At 36.5% G+C, this 23581-nt stretch overlaps 2 protein-coding genes across 2 annotated transcripts; one reads left to right on the top strand and one right to left on the bottom strand.

The window, feature by feature from the left end:
• The first annotated feature begins 2627 nt into the window (after positions 1-2627).
• Positions 2628-9149, top strand: LOC306851183 (uncharacterized protein). The gene is made up of 11 exons (XM_079387321.1): positions 2628-2913; positions 3935-4056; positions 4132-4156; positions 4238-4284; positions 4388-4992; positions 5667-5772; positions 5862-6008; positions 6095-6155; positions 7067-7230; positions 7317-7403; positions 7812-9149. The coding sequence occupies exons 1-10, from the start codon at positions 2742-2744 to the stop codon at positions 7395-7397; spliced, it is 1530 nt and encodes a 509-aa protein (XP_079243447.1). The 5' UTR covers positions 2628-2741; the 3' UTR covers positions 7398-7403; positions 7812-9149.
• A 4307-nt stretch (positions 9150-13456) lies between these two features.
• atf5b (activating transcription factor 5b) lies at positions 13457-18041 on the bottom strand. The gene is made up of 4 exons (XM_079387276.1): positions 17460-18041; positions 16446-16674; positions 15063-16197; positions 13457-14912 (listed from the first exon to the last, which is right to left on the bottom strand). The coding sequence occupies exons 3-4, from the start codon at positions 16190-16192 to the stop codon at positions 14726-14728; spliced, it is 1317 nt and encodes a 438-aa protein (XP_079243402.1). The 5' UTR covers positions 16193-16197; positions 16446-16674; positions 17460-18041; the 3' UTR covers positions 13457-14725.
• Positions 18042-23581: the final 5540 nt, after the last annotated feature.

Below are 23581 nucleotides of genomic sequence, written 5' to 3'. Positions count from 1 at the left end.
TTTTATGTCCCTGCCCGGGCTTTGGGCCAATATTCACGTCATAATTCAGACGCGAGCCGGTCCTCGGGCCTGTTTTACTTCACTTCTCCTTATCTTTATATTTTAGACATCCATCAATTATTGATGAAAAAAAATTGCTGCGCTGGTGGAAACAACATGAGTCTAGCCAGGAAAAAAAAAAGAATAGGCTAGAAAGTTTGTAAAAGTTTTAAAAGCTTGAAGTGTGAAGGTTTTCAGTTTGAAGTAGTTTGAAATACATAAAATAGATTTAAAGATTAAAGTTTGAATGTTTAAAGGCAATACAGTCTATCAGAAGAACAAACACAGAAAGACAGATCGCTGGGGTTCCTGGGAAGGCTTCTAGGGTGGTTGCTAAGGTGTTTCTAGGTTACCTGGGGTAGTTGCTAGGGTACTTGGGGTGGTTGCTAAGGTGTTGCTATCCGGTTGCTAAGGTACCCAGGGTGGTTGCTAGGATGTTGCTAGGTGTGTGCTATGTTACCCGAGGTGGTTGCTAAGGTGTTGCTAGGCAGTTGCTATGGTACTCAGGGTGGTTACTATGGTGTTGCTAGGGTACTTGGGGTGGTTGCTAGGTGTGTGCTATGGTACCCGAGGTGGTTGCTAAGGTGTTGCTAGGCAGTTGCTCCGGTACTCAGGGTGGTTACTATGGTGTTGCTAGGGTACTTGGGGTGGTTGCTAGGGTGTTGCTAGGCGGTTCCTATGGTACCCAGGGTGGTTGCAAAGGTGTTGCTATGCAGTTGCTAGGGTACTCGGGGTGGTTGCTAAGGTATCCAGGGTGGTTGCTAGGGTACTTGGGGTGGTTGCTAAGGTGTTGCTATGTGGTTGCTAGGGTACTCGGGATGGTTGCTATGCGGTTGCTAAGGTAATATTAGGGTGTTGCTAGGTGGTTGCTATGGTACCCTGCTAAGTTGCTAAGGTGCTACTAGCATGTTTTTAGCATGAATTGCAAAGTTACCAGCATGTCTTTAGCATGATTAACAAGTTACTAATATGATGTTAGCATGTTTCAAGCATGATTAACAAGTTACTAGCATGTTGATAGCATGGCTAGCAAGTTACTAGCATGTTGCTAGCATGATTCTAGCATGATTAGCATGTTGTTAGCCTGATTAGTAAGTTACTAGCATGTTGCTAGCATGATCAGCAAGTTAATAGCATGTTGCTAGCATGATTAGCAAGTTACTAGCATGTTTGACCTGACCTGCTAACAATTGGCCAAAACCACTTTAAAACCAGTTGATTCATTAAAAACCAGCTAAGACCAGCCTGACCTGCTAAAGAGTGGCCAAAACCACTTTAAAACCAGTTGATTCGGTAAAAACCAGCTAAGACCAGCCTGACCTGCTAAAGAGTGGCCAAAACCACTTTAAAACCAGTTGATTCAGTAAAAAAAAACCCCAGCTAAGACCAGCCTGACCTGCTAAAAAGTAGCCAAAACCACTTTAAAACCAGCTTGGGAGACCAGCCAAAGCAACCAATCAGCTTAGGCTGGTTTTAGCTGTTTTTTTTCAGTAGGGAGATGTTTAGCATTGCTATAGCAATAGACAGTTTAAACACATCGTCTTATTGTATAAAAGTTCTCACCCCCTCAATGAAAGTCTATGGGATTTTAGGTGGTTTTGATAGTCTGGTTTACGAAAACTGTAAGCCGGATCAGTTAGAAAAGATATAGCATACCGAGTCAAACCAGTCTGAAGATCTGACCCGAGTTTGGTGATTGTAGCTTTAAAGGTCCAGGAGGAGATACATTTTAAAATTTGGTCTCAGAAGAAGAAGAAGTTTATATAGGATTTCAGTAAAATGGCCTTTTCAAGCCAATGAAAAGAATCGCTTGTAGCCTACATGGCTTGTTCGTATTGAACTCTTGAGCAGAGTAGCTACCAGATTTAAAGTAACAGTAGCCTATCCCAGGGACTGATAAAAAGTCAGCGGAATATTTTTTAGAGGGAGTGTGTGTTTGTGTGTCATCGGTAGATGTCAGTATGATCCAACAATAGGGCGAGAGAGATCGACAGCGGTTGAAGATAATGCCAATCAAAAAAAATAATAAAAAAATGCTGAGATTTTTTCAAAACAATTGCTTAATTAGCATTTGGATACATTTCTCCTGTTTACCCTGGAGATCGAAATAAATGGATCAGAATAAATCCATTTATTAGGTTTATGCATGAAATAATAAATTGTTTTGTTATAGTTACAATAAGGTGGAGACTTCCCGCATTATTGTAAGTAGGCTATATCAAAACAATTCATTAAATATATAGATAGATGTATAAGATGGAGATAATTTATACTTAATGTAAGCTATAAATTATATAACGAATACATTTATTCGTGTATGTAAATGAATACATTTTAGTACTGTGGTATTTAGAGAAAAAATGTTAGCTTTGCAATTTTTATTAGGTTCAGTTTGTTTATTATTTTATTTTATTTTACTATTATATGTTATAATGAGTAGGCTACATCTTGGACTGAACAGCTTTGCTCCGTATGGGTTCACTGTTCTCGCAGGTTAAAACTCAGGTGAGTTCTGCCGGAGTTAAATGTGCTGTGACTGTCCCGCCTCCTCAAATCAGGCAATGAAAACAAACCGCCTCTGACATGACACACCTGCTGAATGAGGTCTAGCAGGTAAGCAGCCCATTCCTCGACCATTGAGCATTAGCATACCAGTCTAAACGCGTGGCACTTTATAGTCAAATTTATAACCGAACATAAGGATGGTGAGCAGTCAGGTGAAGGCCGCAGGGCGCGATAAGCCACCTGAAGACTATTCGTGCGACGGGTCACTGCTGCCAGCAGAACCTCCCACGGAAGCAAATGGACCGAATCTACCGGTACCGAGCCAGAAAGCGTCGAGGGGCAATAGAGCCAAGAACAACTGTCAAACAGGTGGGTACAAAATATCTCCAAAACACTGTCCAGGAGAAGATTAATCGCTCTGATATCCCTAGGCTACTTGGGGGAAACGGTTTAAGCCAGCTTGAGCTGGTGTGCTGGTTTTAGCTGGTTTAGTATGGTATTATTTGGTTTAGGATTGTCTCTCTCCTGGGACAAGCTAGTGTTTAGCTTTGGTGCTTTAGGTTTGTCTGTAGCAAAACCATTCTAAAAGCAGTCAAGGTGATTCTTGGCCTCCACATCATGCATTAAAATCGTATATATATATATATGGGCTAATGCACCACCAGCTCTGCATTAAACTATTTTAATGCATGATGTGGAGGCCAAGAATCACCTGATGCAATGCGAGCTACAATTTCACCTTATGTTGTTATTTTCATTAAAGCAAGCCTAAATCTAGAGTCATTACGGAAGTTATGACCTGTATGAGCATAAATATGATCAATTCTACTTTAAATTAATTTCTGACTGAAATTTGATTCGTGTTTGCATGCTGTTCAATCACATTAAGGCTGGTATACACTACACAATGTTTAAAAACAGAACAGATCTAAAATACACGGCTTCATACACTGAACAACTTTGTAGTGGTCACAGAGAAAAAACTGGCCATCATACACTAAATGACTGAGGAACATACACCATCAGACTTTGAAGTTGTTCCAATCATAAACTCAAGCGGGAATGTGCACCGTGACAAATGAAAACAATGTGTTATAAAATCGGCTTAAAATATCAAACATGTTAAAAAAATTCTCAGACTGAATGTAATCATAGTCTGCAGCTGAAAAATCTTTGACCATCATACACTACATGATTTTCTATGGAATCTGTCAGCTCAAATCTGACTTCTGGCAGTAAATAGGCGCAAATTCTTGTATTCCAGCCTTAAGATGTATCCTGTTGCTTTATGACTTGGAAAACATTAAAAGCTTTATGTTTGCATTGTGTAATATTGAAGGATGCAGTTTTGTTTGCCTGCTGCATCACTAACAGGCATGTGTTCCTTTAGGACCAAAAAAACACAAGTCTACTTCTGATAAGAAGTACCTCGGAGTCCGAGTGAGAATGCCAGTACGGGATATGCTCAGAAATATACGGATAGCCAAGGGTATTGACCCTAAAGATCTGCAGGTATGATTCTTTGTCTTACAGTCTTTTACGGTCATACTGAGGCATGCTTTTCATGTTCTGACTGTTTTTTTATAGGGAAAACATTCAAAGGCTTCTAAAGGTAAGGTTGAGAAATTTAAAATGTCAGCATAATGATTTTAAACTGATTGTGTTTCTAATTAGCACTGTCTTTGGTCCAAAGGGGATAAGAAACGAGTTAACACAGGTGGAAAACGGAGACATTTTCTGGTGAGTGACATCTTTTTCTGCCACTGCAGAACTATCTTCTTGTTTGGTAAGTTTGTTGGTATTACAAAGACAGGTTGTGACACATTTCTCATGTCTGTTACAGAAGAAACATCAAACAAAAAGCCTTGAGGAGCTTGCAATTATAGTAGAAGTGCTGGAGGAGGATCTCAAGACCTGTCAGTCAAACAGATTGCCAAACAAAAGCCTTTCAGCTTCATACTCTTCTGAGTTCTGGTTTGAAGATGCATCTCCACAGGGTTTCTTGAACACATATGGCCAGGAGAATGAGATACCTTTGTCTCCAAGCTACTCGGTACCCTCCTCAACCTCCCCTGTCCATTCTGTGTCCAGCTCCTACCCGTCCCCAACTTACAGTCAGGGTGCCAATGTCTTCTTGGGGAATCAGGAAGACTATGGCAGTTATGAGACAGATAAGTACAGGTATGATGATCTATATGGCATGAGCTGCTCTCCTGCCAACTCGTGCGAATACCAGATGCCCTCTCCACAAGAGTCATTTAACGCCAGTCCCAACCCAGAAGTCTGGGAGGTTTCTTCTCAAAAGATGAACTATCCATCATGGCCACAATCTCAGCTGGAGGAGTGGAGCGGTATGACCTTCTTCTGGACTCAACTGGAAAGAGAGGAGAATCTGCTGAAAGAGATATCTGACCAAGAGCTTCTTGCTGTAGACGAAAAAGGAAGGATGTAAGATCATTTTTCTTTACTTCAAGAACTCACTGAAGCCATTGCAGATGGTTTCTTCATGCAGATCCTAATGACTAATCTTTCAAAGGCGGCTGTAATTTATAAAAATGAAGAAAATGCATACAGTTTCTGAAAATAATCTTCAAGTACCAAGAATTGCAAGGGTACTTTTTGCAGTGCCACCTTTATCATTTGAAACTTTTTATGAAATACAGAAAGAACAAAAGTGGGTCTTCCATCGTTGTTGTCGCGCTCAATAAGCAGCTGCATTAGTTTTCCACTTCCAACTTTATGACAAACCCCATTATTAAGTTCTCAAGCAGAGCAAAATAAAAGAGATTAATGGGAACCCAGCTGAAATCTGAAACATTTCAGCGCCAACAAAGATGGCGCAGAGGGTCTTCAAACAAACCCTCTTGCATGAAATGACTTGAACAATGGTTATTGGTAATGGCCGCATGCACAGACCTGACAAACATCCTGAAAGACTACACCAGTTGAATTGACGGTGTTTTCAAACACAATAAAAGACGATGCAGGGTTTACCTTTCATTGGAATAGATCTGTAGTACTCCACCCATTGAACACAGCTGTTTACAGTTAGCGATACCATGACATTGCAGAGTGAACAGATCATGCAATGGAAAGTGACTGCTTTCATTCTCTCTCCACAGTCTTTTACACAGAGTTGTTGAGGAGGGAAAGAGATCCCTTGTGTACGTTATTGCCAGGAGGATGGTGGCTCTTAAGAAACTGGATATCAAAGATTCAGAGGGAAAGGTGACAAACAATCACACATGCATATTCTCTGAGTGTCAGTCACTTGACAAACACGCATAAATGTTTAATGGGCCTGCTTTTCTTCCCAGACTCCCCTTCATCTTGCTGCACAGAAGAATCAACACTTCATGGTGGCTGATTTGGTGTCACTTGGTGCAAATATCAATGTGAAGGACCGATATGGGAAAACATGTCTTCATTTCAGTGCAGAGAATGGATATATTCGAGTCTTGGAGGTAAAATATTTTTGTGGTACTGAAGTATTAACATACAGAGCCTACTTGTACACATTCACTCATATTTTAAATATCTTTTTTGACAGGTCCTGAAAGGTTTGATGAGAAATGGCGTATATATTAATTTGGAGGAAAGAGATGCAAACGGTACAAAATGGTTATTGCTATGTTCTGTAAAAATCAACTGGGTTGTTTTTATATGGTTTAAGTTGGCTTTTTCCAAATCTTTAATGAGTTTTGGCTGCAGTAAGGCAGTGGCTGTATTCCTGCTGCCTACACCTGAGAAGAATCCAGCAGTACTAGTCACAAACTTGTTGTTTTATTATCCTGTTGTGAAAGAGGTGACTCGTTTGATCATGTTTTGTAATCAGAATTTGCATTAACAAAGGAGAGACTTAGAAGTGATTTGGTTTTAATGGTTAAAGATTCGAGTTAGCAGTTGAACCTTTGTTGGCAGAGTATAAATTTTGTGCCAATGAATTAAGAATATCAGTACCAGTTATAAATATTTTGGTAACACTTTAAAAGGTTCAATCAGTTAACATTAGTTTATGCATTAAGTAACAATAAGCAATACAATTGTTATCTTAGTTAAAACAAATACAACTGTTCATTGTTAGTTCATGTTAGCTCAGGTCCATTAAATTCTATTCACAGATACAATTTAATTATATATTAGTAAATGTTAAATTTAATGAGCACTATGAGTAATAAATGCTTTAGAAGTATTTTTCATTATTAGTGTATTTATCTAATGTTAACACATGGAGCCTTATAGTGCTACCAATATGTCTTACCAACCAGGAAATAATTAGTATATTTGTGTGTGTGCGTGTGTGTGTATGCATGTGTATATGACCACTTTATTAGAGGACTTGTATAAAACAGCAACTGCATCTCTCAATTTAAATTATGCAGTAAGTTGTAGTTCTTGGTAAAGTTAGCTGTCATACTGTGCTAATTTTAGACCCTGGCTTAATCCTTGTGCTTTCACATTCAGCTTGTTTTTGATCAAAACAATGGGTAAAGAACATGGATTCCTGGTATTTTCTTTGCAGGTCTCAGTGCGCTGCAGTGTGCGGCAGTATCTCTTAACCACACGGTGCGGGAGCTGGAGCTATGTGAGTCTGCAGGACGGGTCAGACTGCACACCCTTCGCAAGGAGCAGATGATGGAAACTCTAGAGTGCCTCCTTCAAATGGAGTGCCATTTACACACTCCAGTGAGAATGAGAGACAAGCATGCTGCTGACCAACATGATTTACTAGAGTTGGAATGTCATCTCTTTTGTTTTCTTTCTTCATATAGGATCAGGGTCGCTTCAGTGTGACGAAAAGAGCTGTTGATTCGGAGATGTATGAACACGCAAACTTCTTTCAGTCAGATTAAATCAAGGTGCGAGGCATGTTTAATCTTGATAACTGATGTTCTCCATAGAATCGTGTTTGAAATGGTGTTAAACTGATACTTTTAATCTGTTACATAACACATTTGTAGACACATTGGCCCGGTTTCACAGACAGGGCTTAGACTAAGCCAGAATTAAGCCATAGTTCAATTAGGACATTTAAGTAATTTTTATAAACATGCCTTAGAAAAAAGCATTACTGGTGTTCATCTTAAGACAAAACAAAGGCACTGACATGTTTTAAGATCAGTCGGTGCAAGTTCCTTTCAGTTGAAACAGCTCAGATTTACATTATAGTCTAGGACTAGGCTTAAGCCTTGTTTGTGAAACCGGGGGTTCATGTTCACGGCAGTAATTCTAAACGTGTGATGATTTAATTGTTTTTCTGTTTTCAGGCCAGCGACAATGTGATTTAGGAGCAGTTTGGCTACATGTGCGGCTGCTTCTAGCAACAGTTGTTTTCTCTGTCAAGCCAGGCAGTGCTGTTAACTGACGGTAAATGTTTTTGAGTGAATACAAGCTTTTATATGCCATTGAAGACAAAATATACATACATGAAGAGTTCATTTGCAAAAACGGATAACTCTTGCTTTTAACAATTTTCAAAAACATGTTTTTTCATTGTGCATTCCAATTAATCTCAATCAAACTACAGTTGGATTATTTTGACTAGGTAAAAAATAACTGAAAAATACAGCTAACACAATAAAACATAACAATAAAAAAACATGATTTTTGAAAATTAAAGATACTGAGTTATATGGTTTTGCAAATAAACTCTTCATATATATACTCTTATATATACACGTCACGTGTTTGTTAACAGTAACTTGTTTTTTTGAAAAGGAGGATAAGGATAGACTTCAAGTCATGGTAAAGCTATGTATTATGCAACTGTAGATTTTGTTCAGTGTTCAGGTGAAAAGTGAGGAGCAAAAACACAATGGTTGCCCATTAGCTGGTTTCTGTGAAACTTCCACTGTTAGTTACATTTGAGTAGCAAACTGTTTAAAAAGGAATAAAAATGTGGTAAGACCTATGAGTCTGTCAAATGCCACCATTCCTATTTGCTCCAAGAGCAGATAGTTTTGATATTGAGGAGACTGCAATGGTTATGTATATTGGTGTACAAAGCCAAAATGCAGTAACTGTCAACAATGGAAATAATTCTTTTTACTTTTTTTCACTACATTTTTTTCTTATTGTGAATTTTAGAAGACAAGATTTTGACAAAAAAGCAGTTGTTATACTTTGCTTTCGCACAACAATATACTTATGATTCCTAATAGCACTTACAACAAAATATATACACATTGCTGGTGTTATTTTCCCTCTTGCAAAGTTGCAAGTGAATTCTTCCTTTTAAATTAAAACATTTGGGGTCAGTAAGGCTTATATTTTTATTATTTAATAGATCTTTTCAGCAAGGATGCATTAAAGTGATCAAAAGTGACAGTCAAGACAATTGGGATGTTAAAAAAATACTTCTGTCAACTAAAAGCTGTTCTTTTGAACTTTATATTCATCAAAGAATCCTGAAAAAATTATAAAGGTTTCCACAAAAATATTAAGCAGCAAAACAGTTTTTAACATTGTTGATAATAATAATAATATTTTTTATTATTATTTTAATTTTTTGAGCATTTTAGAATTATTTTAGAAGGTTCATGTGACGCTGAATATTGCTGAAAAAAATGTAAATTCAGCTTTGCCATCACAGGAAGAATTTACTTAAAAAAAAAATTCTAATAAAAAAAAATGTATATGAAAATTTTTAATTGCAATAGTATTTCACAGTTTTTTTTATTTTTTATTAAGTAAATTAAATAATAGCAGTCATTAAGCATAAGAGGCCTCTCTCAAAAACATAAATAAATCTAACTGACAAATGTGTATATCGATACATTATTTACTAGAGTGGTATGAAAACCAAGAAGCATTTATTCTATGATGATTTTATTTAGAAAGTATGCTAGTGTTCGAGGTGAGACGCTTAAAATATTCTTATTAACTTGTATGCTTATGTAAGGGAAAAAAAATGTTTTTATACTGGCTGTAGTTTGTAATAATTATGATCTACTTATACAAATAATACAGAGTCATGAGTGTGACCCTGATTAAAGCTCTTTTTAATAGTGTCTTCCTCTCAGACACAATGAAATCTATTCATTTTGTGTAAGGTGTTTCCAACGACATGGTATTTAGCATATTTTTGTAATGGGTAACAGTAATATTTTTTTTTGATATATCTTAGAATTCATATTTTGTGATTGTTCTCATTTCTGTTTTACATTATTAAACCAACGAGCATGTAACACTGTTAATGTTACACGGGGACAGCAAGGGTGAAGCATATATCTTGTATACTAAATATAATAGGGGTGCTGTATGTATATGATATATCTGGGGATTCATTTAGGTTTTATTGTAAGACATCTTAAGTAGTATGTTTCATTTTTTTCCCCAAATATGTGTTAACATGAATATGGTTTTAAGACCAAATAGACATATAGCATGTTATGGGTGTGGGTATGAATTAAGACATTTGATTGTTTATTTGTGGTCATCTAAACGTATTTTAAATATAAATACTCATCAGTTAATTCTCATATTGAATAATAGTTAGGGTCAATGGGTCTTTGTCAGTTTGTATTAAACATCCTCATGATAATTGAATGTTTTTAATTAATATAAAGTTTCTGGACAAAAATGTGAATGTTTTCTTGCATGTAAACAGCGTGTAGAATACTGCAGATTGTTAAGTATCAGGTCATAAAATGTTAATGGTTTGTGAAAACATAAGGTGTTCAAACTCTGGCTACGTCTGTGATTATATATGCGCATACAGAAGAGATTTTTGTATTATTGGTATTGGGAGTTATTTTTGCATTACTCTGGAAAGAGGAGTTCTCATAAATGTAAATTATGGGTTTTTGGACTCCCATCAGTCATATCTTGCACAGGTCTGTGCCAGAGGCATTATGGGGCAGGTTTGTACAGATGAGATACCAGTGTAATTATCTGCTTGCTCTGTTGTTTTCATCTTGACCCTGTTTGAGAGAGAGAGAGAGATAGGAAGAGAGTCTTTCTGTGGTTATAGACACAGTTTCTGTTACATATATATGCTGTCAGGAAAATAATAAAGCGGTTACATTCTACTATTGCTGTTTGTGTTGTATGTACTCTATGTAATAGTAATTTCTATCTTAACGTTTCAAAAATGAAAAATCTTATATGCTCACCTTTCATGTCATTTTCTTTTGTGGAACTTAAAGATATATTTCACAGAATGCCCAGCTGCTTTTCGTAGAATCACAATAAAAAGAGGCTGTAGGGCTACCAGAATGACAAAACAATAGCCATAACAGTTATTCATGTGACTTGTGTGCTGTTTCAAGTCTTCAGAAGTCATACAATAGCTTTAAAACTGGTATTTAAGATGTTACACACTGAAAATATTGACATCCGCCCATGCTCTACTTAGCGAGTTCATGAGAGATGACTGATCCAGCTTCTCAAGTGACTCGCTGCATGGCTCATTGATCCGGACACAGCTGGAGGGGAAGAGTTTCAGAGATTGATGACTTTTTCTCTGTTCCTCATTCAAAGCTTTTGTGTGATTTATAGCTTATACATCTAAAAATCATAATTTTGTTATGTGCTAGTTTTATTAGTATTAGTATTTGTTTACACTTTAGAATAGGTTTCATTACTTTATAGTTAATGCATTAACTAACATTAACAATTTATTAATCTTTGTTAAAGCTAGTTAATAAAATTATGGCAGATACATCTTTTGATATTAATAATGTATTAGTAAATACTGAAATTAACTGGAATGGATGGAAAAGAGCAACCAGCCCATTCTTCAAAATTTCTCCTTTTGCGTTCCACAGTAGAATAATAAAATAAAACTATACAGATTTGTAAAGACACGAGGGAGAGTAAAGGTTTACAGAATTTTCATTTCTGAAGCTCCAAAAAAAAAAAAGTTTGTAGTAATGTCATAGAGGAACAATTTTGTGTGTGTATGAACATTTATAACACTTAAATTATATAGAGAAGCTTTTTTTCTGTTACCGTTTCCATTTTACCTTTTGTGCAATGGAAAGGTTCCGTGGATGTCAAAAATTCTTCATGGAACCATAGATGCCAGTAAAGAAACTTTATTTTTTAGAGTGAAAACTATCCCTTGACAAATTCAAATGGCAACAGATAAGAATCACTTTTACTGTAGGCAATAGCAGGCTTCTATTGAAAGGTGTGTGGGGTGTGTCTAAACACGCATGTATTCTACCAACTCTGCGTGCACACACACACCTTGAAGCAATGCCAGCGATGTCAGACTGTGCTTCTTATATTCCTTCAAACATGATAAGCTGGAATATAAACACAGTGCTGAGTGAAATACCCTTTGCCCTGAGGGCCTCAAGTTAACGCCTCTTAAGCTTCTCACGCACATCCTTCTCCGCTCTGCATTCCCCTGCTCTCTTTCTTCAGAAGTCACATCATCCACTGCCTATTAAAAGGCTGAATGAAATTCTGGTTACTGGAAACAAAGACGGCAGGTGCAATCCACCAAAAGATTTGCATATGCATAAAAAAAAAATTAGAAATAGAAAATATTGATTTTAATCACACCATTGCTAGTAAATGGTGTGCTTGAAATTAGGCATGAAGAATGATTAAAACATTTATCCATTGTGTTCTTACTTTGAACATCTTTAACACGCACTCATGTATTTTGGGGGATAATGTGAATATATCCTTCCACTTGTATGTTACGGCTTGTACAATACTTATTTCATCTTCAGAGTTAAAAAGCAATAGTTCAAATATCCAAGAAAAAATAGGGATGTTTGCAATAATTTGCAATGAGTGTACTAATTGCTTTCTCTGTTTTTTTTTTTTTTTTTGTATGATTATGTATCAGACAGACTCTATGGATTAACAATAAGATTGCTTTAAACAAGTAGGAGAGGACGGGTATCAACACACCTAAATTAAGAACTAATAAATAATATATTTAAATATGAGCTCTTCATGTACAGGATGATGTCGCACCATTCAGTTTAGATGGAATAATTAAAGAAAAAAAAATGTGAACGGGGCCATCTTGTGATCCCCGGGGCCAGTAAACTTGTCCCACCTTTTATCACATTTTTTAAATACATATTCATATTTTTTAAGTAATAAAAAATATTTTCATTATTTCATAATATTATTCATTATTTAATTAGAAAAATTAAAAATCAAAAATTAAAAAAAAAAAGAAAAATCACCGAATCAGTTTAAAGAAAAATGGAATTTCGCCATATTAAAAATGACTACATTTAAATGGAATTCTGCAGAATTAAAGACTTCTCCTTGCAGACTTAATTAGTGGATTTCTGATTAGCTTTTTGAAGTCACAAATTATTACATGGAAAAAAGGCAGAAATTTGTTATGCGTGATATTTAAATATTGCATTTATCTACACTAAAAATTCTAGAAAAAAACAAAAACAGAGTAGAAATAATTTACAATTACAAATTGATGGTAAATAATAGTAATAACTTCGAAATATCATTTTTACAGTGTATTTTAAGACCAGATCATATTTTAGGAATATTTTTACAGAAATATATAGTAAATTAGAGGTTCACACATTTTTTCCTGCAACTGAATGTTTTTCTATTAAAAGTTAATTGTAATACAGTATGTAGGCTGTGAGCGCTGTGATCGAAACTGAAATAAAGCCAAAAAGAACAGCACGAGCGCTGCCTGCCGTCTCATTTATTCCTTTGAAGCCATCGTGAGGCCACATCACACATTACAGCCAGCCACATGTCTAACGTGCTACAAGTTTGATGGAGAAATCATAATTATAATGGTTTGTATAGAATCAATAGCTTGTTAAAAGAGTAGTAGTTCGACAGCATTTTGCCGTCAATTTTCGGCTCAAAGACGAAAAGTATTGCAAGCATGTTAGCCAGAGTACTGAAAATGTAAATAATAATAATAAAAAATATAACAATTAAATTTAAACTACACTGTAATAATAAAAAATACGATATACTTTAATAATGCAATAACACTAATGAAGAGAAAGAGATGAATTTATCAGGTCACATACATTACAAAAAATTGAGCACCCTTTCTTACAAAAGCTTTATTACCTTGTAAAAATGACCCCCCCCCCCCATAAAATATTTCATAATCATTTATTGACATTTTAATCAACCAAAAATAAGAATTACTGCACAATATAATTTGTATTTATTAATCAAGTGTTGGTAGATTCTGAAACACATTAGAACCTGCAGAAATAAATGCGTTCAGATTTGCTACGCTTGTCTGTTTTCAGAGGCACAGTATACTACTGTAGTAATGTGCACCTGTTCAAATAAGTTGAAATCATTCAAATTCTTCTGAATTTGAAGTCCTGTAGCAAACGACAGTGATTGTTTTCCGCAAACCTGCATAAAAACAATCTATATCTCATACTAACTACATACATTAATTCTAAATTAAAAAGAAAAAACAAAGCACATATTTTTTAAAGCACTATGTTAATGAGAATAAAACAAATGGGCAAAATAAAAAATTCTACATATTGTCATAATGCACAAAAGCATTCATTTCATATTTTGGGTCATGCAATAAATTGTAACCCATCATGCTTTTCACTGTATTAGACATGCATTCCATACCTGAGCCAAAAAAAATCAGTCATTAATATGTTATAAACCTTCATGTATAATATATTTTAAACTGCAAAAAGCTGTCTCTCCTGTATTCTAAATATAATTACATGAGATATTTCACAAATCAAGGAGAAATAGAAGAAAATACATGAAAATATAATGCAAAAAAGACAGGTGACATTAGGTAGTGACATTATACATTGCAGTGCTTTGCATTATTACAATAGTAAGAATTTTGACCATGTCGCTACATTATTACAAATTCAGATCTTTCGTGATAAATAAAGAACGGAGCAAGCCTGTACAGATAAAAGTAGCACAGATTGTGTTCACTAAAACAAACCAGTAGGGTTAAAGAAAGAAATTCAGTCAAATCTTGAGATGGGCAGCTTTTCAAATATATCACTGTAAATTGAAATGCCAAGCTAAGTCATTAGAATGTATTCAAGGCTATCATCACAGTGCTTCAGATATTATGCTCTCAGTTCATGTAACCATGCGGCTTTCGCTTTGGAAAAACACAACCATTTTAATACATGAGCTCTTGTTTTTTTACTAATTATTTAGAGCATAAAAACATGCTGTCAGAGCCTGGTATAAGTGAAATGCTGGTAAAGGCGATTTAGGCACTGGAATCCTCTTTTAAGCGCTGACTGCGAGCCTTGTAGACTTCAATCAGGAGATCTTTCACATACTGAATCTCTCTCTCTACAGATTCTGCTTTGTCCCGAAGTTCTCTGTTCCGCCCTTCCAAACCATGAAGCTCCTCCTCCAAACAGTCCTGCTCTGCCCTCTTACGCTGACGGTACCTATTGTTTTTTGGCAACATTTGCGGAATAAAATAACATGGTTCAGCTTTTCTGCTCGGTTGAAGCAAACATGCTTGCTTTTTATTCACTCATGCAATATTCTAGCACTTTCATTTGACTGAGTTACCAAAAACAAAGTGGGTACAGTACCTGTGGGCAGCAGACTTGTTCTGATCCCTCTTCTTCTGCTTGCGTTCTCCATGGTTTCTCTCCAAGGAACCTACTTTAACATCTGGCTTAAACACACACTGACTTTCCCGTGACCTTTGTAGTGGTTTCTGAATGGGCAACTCCAAAGAGGACCCAACACTGTCTCCGGACAGACATTCAAAGCTTTGATCCCCAAGGCATTCGTGGTGCAAATAGTCATTATTCTGGAAATCAACAGCCTCAGTTCTGATTGGCTGATCGATTTCATTCATGAAGCCGTGATATGGCTCTAAATTGGCAGTAATCTGATGAAAGTAGCACTCGGCTACATCGGATTGTTTATACGGTGGACAGCTCTCGCTCTCGGCGCACTGCAAAATGGGCATGGCAATTCCGTCGTGGCCGAGCATCTTCATCCCGTGGTTCTGGCCCTCCCGCCTGTGGTGGGGCTCCAGGGACCCGCCGAGATCATAACTTCTCATCATCTCTGCTCGGTAAAACACGTCTTCCGTAAAGCAACTTTTTTCTTCTTCCTTCAATAGTATGGCACATTCTCGAACCTTCTTTGCACTCGCGTGGCTTTTTCCGTAGGATTTGTCGACAGAGCACTGGTCAAAAGCCAGCTCTGCATAACCTGAATGAGTCCCTTTGAAAGTCCACGTTTCCTTCTCGAACACCTCGACATCCTTACATCCGTTCGCTGATATTCTTTGGCTGTTGCAGTGTGTCCGAATGTAGCTGTAGGGGCCGGGTCGAGACATTTTCGGTCGGCTCATGGAGCCCCCACAGAAACCTCGCAGGTCGAGATCTCCAGTTGCTAGGGAAACCAGCCTGGGATTTGTTTCAGATTGGTTTACATTGTACGAAGCGCAGGGTAACTGATAGTATGACTGTGTAGCCATAGCTTGTAAGCTTTTGTCACATTTTTGCCATTTCTCCAATTTCATAGGTGCCGATTCATACAGGTAATAATCCTCCAGTTGAGCCAGTTCTTCTTTAAGAAGAGTGGTCATAACCTCCAAGTCGGAGGGCATTTGGACATCATGCTCCAGAGGTGAAGGTGGGATAGAGGAAACAGGAGAGGATTCCGTGGAAGTTGAGTTTGGGTAAGCGTCAAACGTTTTTGTCATCCAATCTGTAAAGAAAAACAATCCGATTAATTCAATAAAAACACACAGATTAAATATTTTCAACATGCATGGTTGCGCAAATGGTCTATGAATAGCTATATATTTTCTGTTTAACTAGCAATGAAAAATAAATAAAGATGAAACAATGTGGATCACCAAAATATTTGCTTTACTTACTGTACGCCATTAACACATACGCTGCAGTGCGGTTCCCACTAACAATCGGACAAAATAAAAGTGTCGTACTGCTTACCAATTTAGTCCTACGTCTGTGCAGACTCCTCCCTCTACCTATGATTGGCCTTCGTTAGCCAGTAGGAAAGAGGGAGCTCTTAAGCCGGCTGTGCAAATGAGGGGAGTCTTCCTGGGAATAATCTATGCCGCCACAATTTGCTGTATTCCGGTTGAAATAGTGAATTGCATACAATGCATGAGAGTCGAAGAAATGCCACATACAGGAAAGAGATGCGAAAAACTGAAACCTATATGAAAATAAAAAAAAAAAGTAAAAAAAAATGCAATTGTTAATTCCGCTTTCCAGGTGTCAAAAATTTAAATAAGAACACAAGCTCAAACATTTCATTTTATGGAATTTCACTTTTTTCCTACTAAAAACACAGGGTCATAGAAATTTATAAAATTTATTTTAATATTAATATTAAAATACATATTAATTACGTAAATTTATGATTTTAACCTAAATTGACTAAATTAATAGGATGGAGTGCAATATGTTCTAATAATTTAAATAAAAACTAAATCTAAACCTTTAAATCTGATTTTTTTCCTTTTGCTAGATCTCATTTGTTATTCTGTAATATGATACCTCAAGTCAAGTTCAGTGCCAAATGAGAAACAAAGGTTAGAATAAAGTCTTAAAATATTAACAACAAAAATATTTTTTATAGTTCAAAATAAAAAAAGAAACATGTCAGTACTGTAGTTTATACTGTAAGTAAATGTAATTTAAAACTATAAAACGATAGTGTTTTATAAACCAACTCAAAGGCATCAAAAGTGCCTAAAAATAGAGCATTACACTACATTATTCAAAATTAAGCTTGATAACAGTACAGAAAATATGTAGAAACTCAGTGAAGTTTTAAGTGCACTTTCATAACAAAAAGTCATGATTAAACCCTATCTCTATAAATTTCTGCAGGTTATTCTTGTAGTTCAGAAACTCTGAAAACTAGTTAAACTGAGATATACACTGTCACAGGAAGTTGCAGCTCCTATAAAACTCTGAATGGAAGTTGACACTTACTCCATCGTGCTGAGGTGATCCGGTCTGAAGAGCTTCTGTGAGCACAGTAAACCGCAGTGGAGGAGCTCACGTTTTCAATTTAGTAGAACATTGTCTCACTCTTCTTCATTTGATGTCGAGACTGATCGGTTACACGATAAATCGTTCAAAAGTTTTGGAGAACAGAGTATCACGTCAAACCAAACAGTAACCGCATCACTTGAGCTCGTATCCATCCGCCGCCGCGCCCCTCAGCGCAGAGTCCAAACTAATGGAGCAAGTTCAATCCGAACTTCAACCTCGAGTCTATTTATCAGTCAGCAAAACTCTGTGATGTCCCGCTTGATCTCGATTAAACTTCACTGCGTTCGCGTCTTAGAAATGCATTTCCTTTTTGAAATGTAGACGATAAGTAAATTCTGATGATTATTAAAATGGGTCCAGATTGCCAAAACCAGACTGGGTGTATATCGAAGCACAAATCTAAGCACAGAGACCCTCGTAAAGCACTATTTAACCACATGCGACGAGGAAGGACACTATATTACACTACGGAGATGTAACTCTTGTTGCAGCCCTGTTGCATCAGACCTGCTGGAATGTTGCCTGAGATGAAACTTTGTTGCCACATTTGTCCTGATCCGTTTATGCTTTGGACATGTATAATGAGGTTTCATCTTTAAAACCGTTGTTTGCAAAAGGAAAAAAAAGTCAAGACTTTTGCTGTAAAAACACTCATTAGCTTGTTTTGATTCGCACCACACTTCCACCTCTGTGTAAAGGAGACCGGGGCTAGTTGTCTCACTGAGAAGTTGTCACAAAGGCTGTATCTCAGAAACAACAGGGTTTCGAGTCAAAAGTCCAATTACACAAATGTATGTGTTGATCTAGCTGTGGCTTGTATGTTGGTTTCAAACGTCTAGTTCAAAGATGTTTTACATTTTGTGTGTGTGGGGGTGAATTCTGTCCTCTAAACTAAAATTAGGCTATCACCATATTTATTCTGTAGCTGTTGGATGTCTGGCACACATTCAGACAGGTGTCAAGTAGATATAGAATAAAAGGACATTTAACTGAAGAGCTGCACTGTTTTCTGGACAAGGGTCACAGGTTGGGGCAAGTTGTCACATTTATTTTAAATGAATTTTAAATATACTGTATGTTGGGGTCAGTAAGATTAAAAATGAAATGAATTCTTAATTCAGTTAATATGCATTGAATTAATTAAAAGTGAGAGTAAGAACACATTTACACTATAGATTTGCATTTCAAATAAATGCTGTTCATTTTGAACAAAGAATTCTAAAAAAAATTAAATCCTGGTTTCCACACAAATAATAATAATAATAATAATAATAATAAATCTTTCTTGAGCAGCAAATCAGCATATTAGAATGATTTCTGAAGAATCAGGTGACACTGAAGACTGGAGTAATGATTGCAAAAATATCAGCTTTATTTGTTATCACAGGAATAAATTATATTTTAAAATATATTAAAAACGAAGACTTTAAATTGTAATAATAATTAACCATATCACTTTTTTTTACTGTATTTTTGATTTTTTTTTCTAAAAAAAATAAAATAAAAAACTTCTAAAACATCTAAAACGTAGTGTATTTAGCTATAATTACTTTTATATTTCTGCTTTGTGTTTCATGAATTGTTTTATGTTTTCATTATTGTTTTATTGTGCACATTTTGCTCTTATATGTGTTTTAATGGCAGGTTTCACTGACAATTTACAGCATATAATGTGATAACATGCCCCACAACTATTATTATTATTATAATTATCCCCGGATTAACAGTGGAAACATTCAGTACCTGATTTTGCAACAACACTGCAGAATTCTGACTACAGAATTGACCCATCTTAAAAAATATTCACTAGTGAGTAATGTGACTAGCACTGTTCTCCACAATTAATCTCTACTGCATTTTCCAAAAGTGTTAAAAACACAAAACAATACAATACTTAAACATTACAAATGAATACTTAGTTTTTCAATGCATTTTTTTACAGTAAATTTAGGTTACATTATCTTTAAATACTGAAAAATGCTTAACTGTGAGAAACGTTGAAATATCAAAGCATGAATTTTAGTTTCATACTCCATTCCATTAAAACTCTTATACAAGTTCATGCTTAGATCCATTGCACACTTCTCACTGTGTGAAACTAACTGCAACTGATTGAACCACCTCTTGCCCTGTTGCCAAGTCAAAGTGAATACTGCTCTCTTGCTGATTTCTCATCCTGTTACCGGGGTCTTACTTTTTTTGATCTTCTTCAACTTTACAAATTTTTATTGCAATGGATGATCAATCTGCATGCACACAAGACATTTAAAATTTTTAATATTTCTAGAGTACATCATGTATCAACTCATCTCTGAATAAAGTTTATTGTTGTGTCCCAAATGCTCATGCTGAATATGTACATTGTAAAATATACATTATATAATCATGTGTTTTCTGAACAAGAACGAGGTCATTCTCAGATTCTGAGTGCCCTCTATCTATCAATGACACTCCACTGCAGACTAGTGCCTTTCACATCTGTCAGAGGAAAACCATTTTGTTTATTTTTTAACAATTTTTTTTATTTCATTCCTTGTGATTTGTCATCATAACAATATTTGCAGTAAGAATAGCTGTTTTGTGATATCCATCCTTGCTTCGCTGCCATGAAGACTCTGGTACATTGATAAAGGTTACACCATAATTTCATCACCAGCTTGCAAAGAATCCTGCCCCCATTAATGTTTTATGTTCTATCTGGGGTAACATTAGAAATGCACACATGGGTTGTAAGAAATTCTGTTGCTAAGGTGCCAGTTATACTCTTACATCTGTAATTAGTGGGGAATTATGATAATTTTTCTCTGTTTAAAATAGCGTTTAAATGAGAGAATATATCAAGGCTGAGTAATCAGTTTGTGAGATTTCGAGACGTGAAAGCGCTGTGGGAGTGTGCTCTGTTTTCCAAAGGAATTATGTATTTTGATGGGTTTTTGAGGGTAATAATATGTGGTTTAAAAGGAAAATATTTAGCTTATCATCGCTTATCACAGTGATATCAGACGGGAAAAGAAAAAAAAATCACATAGTCTATATGAGCAAGATGAATGATTTTATTTCATCAGATCAACTGCCAACTCACTATTTTATTTAGTGTGACACAAAGAATCAGAATCAGAATGAGCTTTATTGGCCAGGTACACACACAAGGAATTTGTTTTAGTGACAGAAGCTCCACAGTGCAACAGAAAGACAGCAACAGGACAGGACACAGATAATAAAAGAATAATATACAAATATCCAAATAGGCAATGTACAAAGCAGCAAAAACACAATATATAATATAGACAACTATGTATGTACAGGTCAAGTATGTGCAAATTTGAAATGAAAAATAAAATAAGTGAGTGTGGAGAATGGATAGTGTATTATAGTTGTTTGTTCCACGTTTATTGTTGAGTGTTCATGAGATGGATTGCCTGAGGGAAGAAACTGTTCCTGTGTCTAGTTGTTCTGGTTCTCAGAGCTCTGTAACGTCGACCAGATGGCAACAGTTCAGAGAGGGAGTGTGCTGGATGTGAGGGGTCCAGAGTGATTTTACCAGCCCTTTTGCTCACTCTGGATAAGTACAGTTCCTGAAGAGTGGGGAGGGTTGTACCAAGGATTCGCTCAGCAGTCCGTACTACCCTCCGTAGTCTTCTGAGGTAAGATTTGGTAGCTAAGCTGAACCAGACAGTTATTGAAGTGCAGAGGATGGATTCAATGATGGCGGAGTAGAACTGTTTCAGCAGCTCCTGTGGCAGATTGAACTTCCTCAGCTGGCGAAGAAAGTACAGCCTCTGCTGGGCCTTTCTGCCAATGGAGTCTATGTGAATATCCCAATTCAGGTCCTGGGAGATGGTGGTGCCCATGAATCTGAATGACTCCACTGCAGTCACAGTGCTGTTCATGATGGTGAGTGGGGGGAGAGCAGGGGGATTTCTCCTGACGTCCACAATCATTTCCACATTTTTGAGCGTGTTAAGCTCCAGGTTGTTAAGACTGCACCAGACAACCAGCTCCTTAACCTCCTGTCTGTAAGCAGACTCGTCACCGTCCTGGATGAGGCCGATCAGTGTGGTGTCGTCTGCAAACTTCAGGAGCTTGACAGAGGGGTCTTTAGAGGTGCAGTCGTTGGTGTATAGGGAGAAGAGCAGTGGGGGGAGTACGCAGCCCTGCGGAGCTCCAGTGCTGATGGTACGAGTGCTGGATGTGAATTTACCAAGCTTTACTAACTGCTGTCTGTCTGTCAGCAAGCTGGTGATCCACTGATAGACGGAGGTGGGAACGGAGAGCTGGGTTAGTTTATTCTAAAGGGTTTCCGTGATGATGGTGTTAAAAGCGGAGCTGAAGTCCACAAACAGGATCCTCACATAAGTCCCTGGTCTGTCCAGATGCTGCAGGGTGAAGTGCAGTCCCATATTGACAGCATCATCCACAGACCTGTTTGCCCTGTAGGGTCCAGTGATGTCCTTCAGATAAGCCAAAACCAGTCTTTCAAATGATTTCATGGCTACAGACGTTAGGGCCACAGGTCTGTAGTCATTAAGTCCAGTAATTTTGGGTTTCTTTGGGACGGGGATGATGGTGGAGCGTTTGAACCATGAGGGGACTTTGCACAGCTTCAGTGAACTGTTGAAGATCTGTGTGAAGATGGGTGCCAGCTGGCCTGGTGCTTTCCTTCTTTTGTTCTTCCTGAAGACCTGGCACACATCTTCTTCGCTGATTTGAATTGTAGGTGTGGGGGAGAGGGGGGTTGCTGGAGGTGTTAATGGTTGTGTGGAGAGGTGTTCAGGGCGGGTGAGGGGTGATTTTTCAAAACGACAATAAAACTTGTTCAAGTCGTCTGCCAGGTGTTGATTCCAGGGAGTCTGATTTTGTCGACAGAAAAAAATATATAAATACCAAATCATATGAGTGACTGAAAAATGTTAATTGTTATTTTTTATCTTTACCTTAATTTTATTGACATATGAATAATAATTGTTGCACTTTCTTATTTGCCACTGGTAGGAGCCATTTTACACACATGACATTTTAATTTTAAATTTTTCCTTTTTAATTACAAATGCACATATAATACTCTAAGAGGTATATTGATTTACATAAGCCTGATTAATTAATTAGCGTATTAATTGCTTTAATCAAGAACTGCTGGTGGTGCGTCATAGGCTTTCCAAAACACCAGGGATGGAGATACATTTTTTATTCACTGCTCATACTCGTGTTCCTTTGCAGTCATTTACTGGACTTATTATTTTTTTTATTTGATTTACTTATTGTACTTGCAAACCAACTGCAGCTCATACTGTGAGTTTATATGTTAAAAGTTACATTGTTTAATCTCATTTGTACTCAAATATGTTCATATATTAATATATTTTCAGTAGTGCAATTAAGTGCAATACTAATTCTATAAAATATATATTTATAAAAATATATATATAAAAGTAACAGTTCATTTTTGGAAATGGTAAACCCTCCTTTTTGCATTCTAAGATGTGTAAAATGCAAAGCAAACATGCAGCAAAGGTAGAGGGATTGTCACTGTTCTTTGACAGTGTTCAGGCATGTAACCTGCAAAACAAAGGTGAGGAAGGAGTATGTTTGACAGCTCTTTGTTCTCACTTTTCAACAGTTGACAGCTGACAGGCGCGAGGTCTATATGAAGTACTCTGCTTCAGTACTGTGCTGCTTGTTTTCCAGTGTGCATTATTTGCTGAATTCTTATGAATCTATACAGAAGAGTAAATACCACACCCATTCACAGAAAAAAATTTATGTTGTTTGAAATGGACATTGAAATGGAAGTTTATAAAAAATAGTATTTGCCTTTTAAATATACACATTGTTTCACATTTGACTTTCACAGTTGACAGAGAGTGCTTTATTTATACCTTTATATCAGAAGCTTTCTGTGGAATGATGAAGAAAATAAGCTTCTGGCAAATATTTTTTTCCTCTGATGCACATGGTCAGAATACTGAGTATATTGAATGATAAAAATTATTAATCATTCATATGATAAATAACATTTCTTTATTTTGTAACTTAACAGACCTGAGTTAACCGTTATGTTC

This window comes from Barbus barbus, assembly GCF_936440315.1.
Source record: "Barbus barbus genome assembly, chromosome: 31".
NCBI classification, from domain to species: domain Eukaryota; kingdom Metazoa; phylum Chordata; class Actinopteri; order Cypriniformes; family Cyprinidae; genus Barbus; species Barbus barbus.
The sequence above is the reverse complement of the archived record's forward strand: the minus strand, read 5'-3'. Positions and strand labels throughout refer to the sequence as shown.